This window comes from Hyperolius riggenbachi, chromosome 10 (assembly GCF_040937935.1).
Source record: "Hyperolius riggenbachi isolate aHypRig1 chromosome 10, aHypRig1.pri, whole genome shotgun sequence".
Lineage (NCBI taxonomy): Eukaryota > Metazoa > Chordata > Amphibia > Anura > Hyperoliidae > Hyperolius > Hyperolius riggenbachi.
The window spans coordinates 112,476,324-112,487,694 of record NC_090655.1 but is presented as its reverse complement, the minus strand read 5'-3'; the positions used below and the strand labels follow the sequence as shown (position 1 = coordinate 112,487,694).

The following is an 11,371-nucleotide window of genomic DNA, read 5'->3' as shown; positions in this document are numbered from 1 at the left end:
CGGTTCCGATCCGGATCCGGTCCGGATCCGGTCAGGTCATCCGGTCCGTTTGGCAAACAACCGCAAGTGTGAACCGGGCCTTATACATAATTATTGTAAAAATGAAGCACTTTTTTCATTATATTATTTTCACTGGAGTTCCCCTTTAATGCAGGTGTAGGAAAAATGTTCTGGCTTCCAGGCTCTATTCAGTCTTATTATTAAAAACTCCCATTCAAAATCGTGTATCCAGCTCAAGGTTTCCTCGGTTTGTTGAGATGACAGAGCACAAATGGGTATAGCTAGTTACAGCATTGCAGAAAGAAACCTGAAATCAAGTTACTCCAGTTGCTCTTCTGCATTAGACAGCCACATCTGTAAATTCAATTTCGTTTCGCTTTGTGTGACTTCATTTTTACTTGCACTTGTTGATCGCTACTGCTTCATGCACAAATAGCGCTCGCCGCTCGCATCTCGGGCTATCCGAATTTGGAATCAGGAAATAAAGAAAATCTATTTTGACAGCTGGAGTAGAGCACGTGTCACTTGTAACCTGGTCAGCCACGCCCCTAACGAGACAGCCACGCCCCCACGATGTGGGAAAATCTTCCAGACTCCAGTGGGGAAATAGTGAACGCACCACGCCCCCTTCCAGCTGTCAGTTATCCCCGCCCCAGGGAGGATTCTTGGGTCGGGATTGGCCGGCCGGGAATTCTGCTCGCCGCAGACTGGTTCACCTCGGGACGCGCTCGTTCTCCGCTGTCAGACGCCAGCGGGCGGGTGTCGGAGTAGACAGAGGATAGAGTTGCTCCGGTGCTCGGTGAGAATGAAGGCTGTACGTGAATGGGTGTGAGTACCCCCCTCTCCTCCTCCTCTGCATCCTCCTACCTCTACCCCCCCTACCTTATCCACCCGGACCAATGATGGCTGGCAGCCCCATCACACTGCCCACTCTCAACATGGCGGCGCGCAGTCACGGCCAGGTCTGTTATGTGGAGTGATCACTGATGCAGAATAACTGGAACTAGCTTTATTTACAAGTTACTGCAGTCCTGTGACCATCAAGCCATGCTTTGCTTTTTATCCAGTACACACAGACAGCTGGACAGGGTCCTAGCTGCTGGACTGATGTTGCTGCTGCTGGGGCTTGGTGGCCGCTGCTCTGGGGATGAAGACAGAGCTGAGACCGTTATCATAGGGCTACGGCTGGAGGACACGGACGACGTATCGTTCATGGACAACGGGGCGCTGCGAGTGAGCGAGAGGACGCGGGTTAAGCTGCGAGTCTACGGGCAGAACATTGACAATGAGACCTGGTCCAAGATCGCCTTCACCGAGCACCCGCCACCCTGGAGCCTGGACTCTGGTGGCCAGGAGGGCTTCTTCACTCCGTGCGGCATCCGCACCTCAGACATCATCGTCCAAGAGCACATCGGGCTCAGCCGCAGCAGCTCCGGGATTGTGGATATAGACATCAAGCCACTGCGCAAGACGGAGAAGAGCAAAGCCTACTACCTGTGCACGTCGGTGTCCTCACCGCCCCCCAGCCCGTCAGGTGCCCTTCACCAGCAGCCGTGGACTGAGACCACCTGGGTCTATCACTCTGGGGATGACACACGGGTCATTGTCGTGGAGGAGAAAAAGTTCTTGCTGCCCTTCTGGCTTCAGGTCATCTTCATTGCCCTTCTGCTTTGCCTGTCTGGCATGTTTAGTGGCCTCAACCTAGGCTTGATGGCGCTGGACCCTATGGAGCTGCGGATTGTCCAAAACTGTGGCACAGACAAGGAGAAGAACTATGCCAAGCGCATAGAGCCGGTGCGTCGCCAGGGCAACTACTTGCTCTGTTCATTGCTGCTAGGCAATGTTCTAGTCAACACTACCCTCACTATCCTCTTGGATGATATTGCTGGCTCGGGGTTGGTGGCTGTGGTGGTATCCACCATTGGCATTGTTATCTTTGGCGAGATTGTACCCCAGGCCATCTGCTCCCGACATGGTCTGGCTGTTGGGGCCAACACCATCTTCCTGACCAAATTTTTCATGATGATGACTTTCCCAGCCTCCTACCCAGTCAGCAAATTACTGGACTGCGTGCTGGGTCAGGAGATTGGCACTGTCTATAACCGGGAGAAACTGTTGGAGATGTTGCGAGTCACTGACCCATACAATGACCTAGTTAAAGAGGAGCTCAACATAATCCAAGGAGCACTGGAGTTGCGTACTAAGACGGTGGAGGACGTGATGACTCCACTACGGGACTGCTTCATGATGGCAGGGGATGCCATCCTTGATTTCAACACTATGTCTGAGATCATGGAAAGCGGCTATACCCGCATTCCTGTTTTTGAGGGTGAGAGGTCCAACATTGTTGACCTGCTGTTTGTTAAGGACTTGGCTTTTGTGGACCCTGATGACTGCACCCCACTGAAGACTATCACCAAGTTCTACAACCATCCACTTCATTTTGTCTTCAATGACACCAAACTGGATGCCATGTTGGAAGAGTTCAAAAAAGGTGGGCGCTGTGTCTGTATTTGCTACTGCTGTTGGGGTGGTTGGTAGGAACAGGAGACACCTCTTCACTTACTGTGTGGGAGCTTAGTAGCCTATCAATGCTATGCTGAACAGGCATAATCCTGATGGGCGTCAACAACCTGGCACTGTAGGTCTGCTGGCAAATACTTTTGCAAACAACTTACTGAGCAATTCCAAACTGATGGCCCCATTTCCATAGAGAACAAGCATGTGGGAGATGGCATTAAGTAATATGGCACAACACATATTGTGAGTCCTGCATTATTCTAACAACACCCTGGGACTGATACCTAAAGATGTGCAAAGAAAACTGCATTAGAAGTTGAGCAGTTGCCCAGAGCAACCGATGGGAATACCAGCTGAAAAGTGGTTGCTCTGGGCAACTGCTTCATTTTTGCTTTAGATTTATTAGTACCTGTATTTATAATGAAAGTAATCAGCCCCACTGCATAGTTCCACATTACTTTTATGCTTGCCATACAGAAGACACATTCTGTTCATTGTCTGGTTATTCTGGCACTATAGGTGTTACTATTTCGTTCCCAAAAAAAACTAAGCAGTTTTACTATGCAGCCCAGACATGTTCCTTATGGATGTGGGCTACCTGGCTCTACAGTACAGGTTCCAGATATCTTTGATATCAATATAAGGAATATATCTACATTAACTGCATCAATGGACTGTAGAACAAGCATATTGCTCAAAGACCTCAGTAACTTGGCACTGCAGCCTTTGTAGAACTGAGGGACCTGAGTGTCTTTGCTAAGAGCTCATTAAGCAGTAACCCATTCATTACATTGCTGTCATGTAGAAAAAGCATAACACAGGCTTGGGCTGCCTTGTGCTTTAGCTCTTCAGTTCCCAGATGACTGCAATATGGGCAGCAGTTCTAGAATATGAGTCAAGTGCTTACTCGCCACTTGTTGAGAATGTTAGGCAGTAGATCTATAAACATTATCTTAACATGCATACACACATCCAATTTTGATTGGCCAATCATTTACCAATTTTACCACCTCCATGTAATATGAGAGCCAACATACTTTAAAGACTATGAACATATTGTATAGGTGAGCTCTCATGCTACATGGAAGTGATGACATTTACCAATCAAATTTGGATGTGTGTACCAGGCTTGGCTCTAGGCTACTTGAGGAACCCTTATGGAAATTCAGCTTATGTGATTGGGTGAATGGTACCCTCTCGAACTGATATTGTGATTGGAGAACTGTTCCCTATAAAGTTTCCTGCTGGGTCCCCTAAAGTAGACTAGCGCCCCAGGCTCCAGCAGCCCATCATCTCTGTACAGACCAGGAATTTTAGCGGTGGGCTTGGCCAGCCAGGAGCTGCTTTTGTCATATGCACGGGCAGCCTGGCACTATTTTGGAGTGACATCACTTTCATGCAGCAAAAGCATGACACTGAGGGATTTGTAAGTAGATGGCCAGAAAATTCAGCTATTGAGGGGGCTGAATTCAAACTTTTCAAGGGAAGGACCCAAAATTGTATGTTTGTTTGATATTCGGGTAATATCCAGCTGTAACTTGCCTGGCCATCTTTTTAGGAGAATGTTGTTCCTAAATGACTTTAATAACACCAACATGAGCAGTTCCACAATAACTCCAGCTAATCCCGATGATTGAAATGTGATTAGTGTTCCCATCTCCTATAGAGAACGTGATGCAGCAGGTGTGCAGGCATGCACTGATTGATAGCTGTACTTGCCACGACCTTGTGCAGCCAGCTCTTGTTTAGTGACCCATATTATTACAATCGCATTATACATGCCACAGGAGTTTGCATTTCTAATGAGGTGCAGTGCAGTCTGGGTATTTTGGGATCATGCTGGAGAAGGTTTAGTTGGCATTCTTGATGTTTGCTGAGGTGTTTTGCAGCAGTTGCGGGGCTGTTGGTGAAAGGCATTGAATGGAGTGAGTAGCTGATCAGCTGATATGGCTCAGGATAGTGAAGAGCTCTTCAGCGCTGTCCAGCACTGCTTCACTAGAAGTAATGCTGAACAAAGGCACTCTCTAGTCTTGTTTGCATTTCAGCACTACGCCTGTTAAATGTTCCTTGCTGCTTCTGTTTCCAGGACCTGCAGGCTGGCTTGTTGGAACACTTTAAATGATTAGGTGAACCATGAATACACAGTGTTAACAGGTGGCTTCTTAAAGTTTTATTTGAATTGGTGTTTCACATATCCTGGTTTTCTATACCCCTGGATTCTTTATGTTGCAAGCAGTGTCCCTAACAAATTATAGTGGCGTTTAAAAGAAGCCTGCAATGAAAGAAATATGGATAATCCATCTTATGTGCTTTTAAAAATACTAAAAGCAGTATTAAACTGAAAAGATATTTGCGCTCCACAGATTTAAAGAGGAATTCCAGTGAAAATAATGTAATAACAAAAAGTGCTTCATTTTTACAATAATTATGTATAAATGATTTGGTCAGTGTTTACCCATTGTAAAATCTTTTAAATCTCTGATTTACATTCTGACATTTATCACATGGTGACATTTTTACTGTTGGCAGGTGATGTAGCTGCTGCATGCTTTTTTGGCAGTTGGAAACAGCTGTAAACAGCTGCCAGGAGTACCACGGTCCTCAGTTTCTTGTGGGAGGGGTTTCACCACAATATCAGTCATACAGCGCCCCCTGATGGTCTCTGAAAAGGAATAGATTTCTCATGTGAAAGGGGGTATCAGCTACTGATTGGGATAAAGTTCAATTCTTGGTCGGAGTTTCGCTTTAAGGGGGTTTTTTTAGGCTAAGTTTACAGTGGGATGTTACTTTGTGATGCGACGTTAAAGTCGCAATGCAAAATTACAAGGTAGCAAAAAAGTCAACGTCACACAGTAGATACAGTGCAGCATACAGGCAATGAAAAGTATGCTTCCCTATATGTGTTAGCATTTGCATTCAGAGGTAACGCACTCAAACAGTGCATTACTATAACACAACATTTAGAACGCAATGCTAACGTAGCACTGTGAATGTCTCATAGACTTAACAGTGCAGTGCGGTAAGCAGCGTTATGACTTTATAATGCGGAACCATAATGTCCAACGGTGGACTACCTGATGGATGGCGGTTGTGGTGGGTATGCGTGCCGATTTGTCGGTATCCTGCAGTTTATGGTACCAGCAGTCTCTGGTCTTTAAGAGGGAAGAGACAGCTGGCACTTAAGTGACTAAGGTATTTTGCCTCTTCCTCTGTTTGCCCGCGTTTGTTAATATACATTGCTTTTACATTGCCCTATACAGAACCCATTCCTCATGAGAGACCTCTAGAGATGGTCAGTGAGATTTCCTGCTGTATTAACCACCCTGGCGTTCTGATTAAATCGCCAGGGTGGCTGCGGGAGGGTTTTTTTTAAATAAAAAAAAAACTATTTCATGCAGCCAACTGAAAGTTGGCTGCATGAAAGCCCACTAGAGGGCGCTCCGGAGGCGATCTTCCGATCGCCTCCGGCGCCCAGAATAAACAAGGAAGGCCGCAATGAGCGGCCTTCCTTGTTTTGCTTATATCGTCGCCATAGCGACGAGCGGAGTGACGTCATCGACGTCAGCCGACGTCCTGACGTCAGCCGCCTCCGATCCAGCCCTTAGCGCTGGCCGGAACTTTTTGTTCCGGCTGCGCAGGGCTCAGGCGGCTAGGGGGGCCCTCTTTCGCCGCTGCTCGCGGCGAATCGCCGCAGAGCGGCGGCGATCAGGCAGCACACGCGGCTGGCAAAGTGCCGGCTGCGTGTGCTGCTTTTTATTTCATCAAAATCGGCCCAGCAGGGCCTGAGCGGCAGCCGCTGGCGGTGTTGGACGAGCTGAGCTCGTCCAGACCGCTCAGCTGGTTAAAGGACAACTGAAGTGAGAAGAATATGGGGGCTGCCATATTGATTTCCTTTTAAGCAATACCTATCTAGAAGCATAATTTCTAGTGAAGCAGTTAAGCAGAACCTACCTAGAAGGTATACGTGCAGGTGTTGTGAACCTGCATGTCTAAGAGGTAAGACACTGAGTTGCAACAGGTGCCCCTTGCAATATGGTGGGAAAAACATTGAATAGGAAGACAAAATAGTCAAAGGGGCCATTTCTAGAGCTGAGCTTCTTGACTTGCATGCATTTTTCCATGGATTCGAAACTGAGCCAGTAAAAACCAGTGACCGCTGCATAATTAGCTACTAACTGCAGCCAGTGGGTTTAGTTAGCTCAATTTCAGATCCGTGGCAATTTGCTTGCTAAGCCAAATTTTAAGCTTCTCTCTAGGTAGTATTTAATATGAACCAGTTAGAATTCCTGGGCTTTTACCCTTTAAGATTCCTGGTATAGCAATAACTTTTTATTGCTTATGCCATCAAAGTGATACATATATTGTTGGTTTTCTTTAGAACAATCTATACTTTCTGTAGGTAATATTTTTTGAGAGTTCTTTAATTTTACAGGCATTTTATCAGGAAAAATTAGGGGTGAACAAAAAATTATGCAGAAAGCTCCCAGCACATGGGTGGTATGCCCCAGACCAAAGGACTTTCGGGGCAAAATTGCTGAGCAATTTAGGTGGTGGATGAGGACGGCGAGGGAGCGATCAGCCTGGATAGGGCTGGAGGAAGCCCAAGGCATGTATATATTTTTTTTTTTTACCCCTCCCCCTTTCAGTTTCCCTTTAAGTATGCTACCTTAATCCCACTGTGAACGGCGGAAAGAATCCTTGTTGATATAAAGGCACGGCTGATGACTTTTTGCATAACTTTGCCCTCAGATACTTCTGCTGGTATTTAGATCATTAGATGGTCAACTTCAGTTAAAGTCCCAGAAGTAATACAAACTGCGCTGACTGTGTGCATGTGTGGTATGTGAGGGTTGCATGTCACTCAACTGGCTGTGGCCGGGTATAGGTTAGGACGTACATGCAATGTTGCCCACTTTAAATGGCAGGGATAGGGCTACTATTTTTAAGCATTCATAAACAGATACGTTTTTGAAGTAGATACTAGTGTTTATTGGTTTTGTATTTGCAAATAAATGAATCACAGCCCATATAGAACAAAGACATCCGTTACATGATCAGTAATTGTGTAGTGGAATATCACTCGATGTCAAGGTAGACGATCAGCATGATCACATGGAACATAACATGCATGCGGTGGCTGTTCCACCTCCTCTCTGATCACATTTTGACATCACTTCCTACCTACAATGTCCTTACCAACATGGAAGGCTGAGCTGGCAAGTAGGGATGGTCAATAACATGCTAATGATTTCAAGTTTATGCAAATATGTGCTAATATTATGCAAATGTATTCAGCTTGCAATTGTACCAATCAAATGCAAAGGCTGATGATTTTGATTGGTTCATTTCCAAGCTAGTGAATGTCGCATTCAAAAATTTTTTTTTCCATGTTGTGAAGTGTTAACCCCTACCTAATTAACCTTTTGTGTCACCTATACTTCGCCTTAAGATTCGTGGACCTTGTAATGGATGCCGTCCATAGTGATCCGATGTGACCACTAGGGCGACAGCTCGGGGACCCAACACTGTATAGATGCATTGAAATGTTGTTGTCTAGCAATGCATCTGTACAATTTTAGACTTACCTGGTGCTTCCTCCACTTCCCCGTAGCCCGCGAGGTTCTCCGGCATCCTCTTCCCTCTCCTCATCCCGCTGGTGGGTCCAGTAATCGGCTATTTCGGGTCAAGTCACACGTGTTCATCCCATTGCATAATCACACCGGTCGTTGTAAGCCTCCTGTGCACGCGTGGATCTCTAAAGACTGAACCGCGCATGGGCAGGAGACTTATGGTGATCGGCGTGATGACGTGACATGTGCGTGCACACTTGACTCCAAATTTAGTTTTTATTTAGCGCTCATGGTCCCTTTACCTTCCTCGGCTCCAGCGCAGTAGTGGATCTCGGCTCGAATCAGGCAGAAATAGCGAATACCAGTTGGGTCCACTCTGCTGCACAGGCGCAAGTGGCTAGTTCCGCCTGATCCATGCCGAGAGCTGCTACTGCACCTGGGCTGGAGCCCGGGAAGGTAAATATTTACATGGCTGCCATTCAGAGTGGCCTTAAGACACCACCGTGTGACCGAGGAGGATGGGGGAAGGCTCAATCGGATCCAGAGACTTCCCCCTCCCGAGGTAAGCACCCTCCAGGGCTCTTTTTTTCAGTACAGGTTCTCTTAAAGTCATTTAAGGAGAGATAAATTGTGAGTTATTAAATAACGTGAGATAATTCAGTAGAAAAGCTTTGTGAATCAGCCCCATTGTCTTGACTGTCATGCTTGTTCTGGTTGACTACAAATGAAGTATTGAAGTGAGAGGATCAGAATGGCGACCACACAAGCTAGCATTTTTAGGAAGTGGTCAGCAATGGTAAAGTCTCTGTTTTCGTTGTGGTGGGTGTTCTTTGAATACTGGTCAGACTAACAATCTAGTCACCTTTGGGAAAAGAGACAGGCAACGCGTTTCACAGGTCTAAGCCCACTTCCTCAGGCCAATAACAGTGCCTGTTGTATTTGCAAACAGGTATTGTTATTGGCCTGAAGAAGCAGGCTTAGACCCGTGAAACGTGTTGCCTGTGCTTAATGAACATTTCTTTGTTCACGCAAAGTTCTCTTCATTGAGGTAAGCCACCTCACTTTTTTGATTTTATTAGATTTTAATCCAATTTTATTCATACTTGGACGCCTCTTTTCCCAAATGTATGCTCAATTACCCCCAAACGTATCCCATTGGTGGGGTCTAGACAGACCACATGTGGTCACCTGTCACTTTTACGAAGGAGAGTGACCACCCCCAAGTCCGGTTGGGCCACCCTGAGTGAAGTGGGGTTCATTGTCTCCTCCTGCTTCCTGTGGTCGGTTGCCCCTCTTCAACCCACTTCTGTGAGTAGTATTTATATTTCATCCATTGACTTGCCTGAGACAGACATACTGCACTATTGGGCTCTTGTTCTTTTGTCTCCTGTGTCCTTTTTCTCCAGCCTGTTAAGACACCCCCACCAGTGTACGTATATAAAGCTAGTCACCTGTACATCCCAATTATAAATGTTAGGCTGTGAAACCCCACAGTTTATGGTACCTCCCATGACTCAATTCTGACTCCCCTATTTTCAATGCAGCAATTTATTCTCCAAGTTGATTGAATAAATGTAACATAAAAGGTACCGTATGTCATTGGACTTCCACTGAATGTTTTTGTGCCAATTTATTTGTAAAAAAAAAAAAAAAAAGTATTTATTTTGCTTCCGCATTCTCTGATTGGCCTAATATTTCCGAGTTGTGTGATTGGCCTAAAAATTCAACAGTGTTGTGATTGCCACGGCACAGTACTGATTCTCTGATTGGTCCAATACTTCTGAGTCTTGTGATTGGCCTAACATTTCCAAGTCTCGGTAATGCGGTATTCTGCAGCAATCCGATTTCTGCATACAGATTTATGCGTTGGAAAGCCGATTTCTGAATGGAAACACGGAAATTTGAGTTCCACCGACTTTGGAAGCTCACCCTACTCTTGGGACTATTTTTGATGGGCAGCACTTACTTCACACCTATGTGTGATGGCAGCATAGTCACTGCTTGCCTTACTTTGTGGAACCACTGGGGGCTTGCAGGCGACTTTGTATTTTGGGGGCTGGTGGTGAAGATGGCGCAAAATGGCACAGGGAAATTTCGGCGCATCATGCCCCACCATAGGCTGTAATGTGAGTTACAGCTATAGCGGCGCTCAGACAGTAATTTGGGCGCCGTCAAAATGCGCCATTTTTGTATGCATAGTCCATTTCACTAGTTCACAAATTGCAACTGATGTCAAATGACATAAAGTGCAGTTATTCTTTGCCATTAACATTTGCGTTATCCTACTTAGTCTACAGTTGCAAGTACCAAAAACGTAGTGTGTTTGCATGCTTGAAATTATTTTTACTATAACTGTAATTAATCTTTTATCATGTGGTTATTGCATTTTTATGACAGACTGGCTTTAAACCTTAAAAAATGGTTCAGACAGCTACCAGCGTCTATCTTTTGTCGTTTAATGCCCCCCCTCATTAACATGAATGGAAGCATTCATCTCAATGTGTCTGGCAAATGGCGCAGTCGATCGACTTTTCCAAGATGCATCCAGCGTTGTTTGCAATTCCGTGTCCCACTAGGACCTCTAAACGCGATGATAGAACAACACAACGAGAATTGGTAAACGCTTTTCTGCGCAGTAGCAGAGCATTTCCTAAATGAGCCACTGCCAGCCATCCTTCTAAACGAGCCCTTAAGCCCCGTACAGAGGCATGACTAAAACCAGCTGAGGTGGCCAATGACTGATAGCTAGGTGTGTATACAGTAGCCCCTGACCACTGCCCGGTGGATCAACATGTCCGAGCAAGCAACAGACAACTTCTTTGAACACCACTGGACCCCCCCCCCCCCCCCCCCATGTGATGTCAAGCACTCACCACTCCATTGTCCCTCCGCTCCTCCCCCATTCCGCATAGCAACACAGCATGTCATCAGCTACACAGCTGACTCCTGTCTGAGCAGCCTGGCCTAGCGATGTCGCCCAGGGGGATTTGGTTCGATCCCTGACAGGTGACATCAGTTGAAGGCGTGTACATTTAAATATTTGCTGGTATTGTTTGCATCATGTTGTTTACAGTAATAATGAACAAAACAATCAATAACTTCACTAAGCAATATTGTCATTGTACTGTACATAACACGATGGTTACTGCAATATCTGCATAAGCTGAACAACTACAGAAAAGTGATCCTTTCTCTGATTACTTACCTGTTGAATATACTACTCTTTTCAGAGGACATTGGCTTGTCAATTGGGTATGATATAGTATGTTGGCTCAAGCAGG

At 45.9% G+C, this 11,371-nt stretch overlaps 1 protein-coding gene across 3 annotated transcripts in view; it reads left to right on the top strand.

The window, feature by feature from the left end:
- The first annotated feature begins 686 nt into the window (after positions 1–686).
- CNNM2 (cyclin and CBS domain divalent metal cation transport mediator 2) overlaps positions 687–11,371 on the top strand; it is a 178,276-nt gene continuing 167,591 nt past the window's right edge. For 2 of the 3 annotated variants that reach the window (XM_068257525.1, XM_068257524.1), the window contains exon 1: positions 958–2,494. In XM_068257525.1, coding sequence (XP_068113626.1) covers positions 1,048–2,494 — 1,447 coding nt within the window. In that variant the 5' untranslated portion in view covers positions 958–1,047. Of the gene's footprint in view, positions 2,495–11,371 lie in introns of all 3 variants that reach the window. The other variant, XM_068257526.1, reaches the window with a different exon arrangement.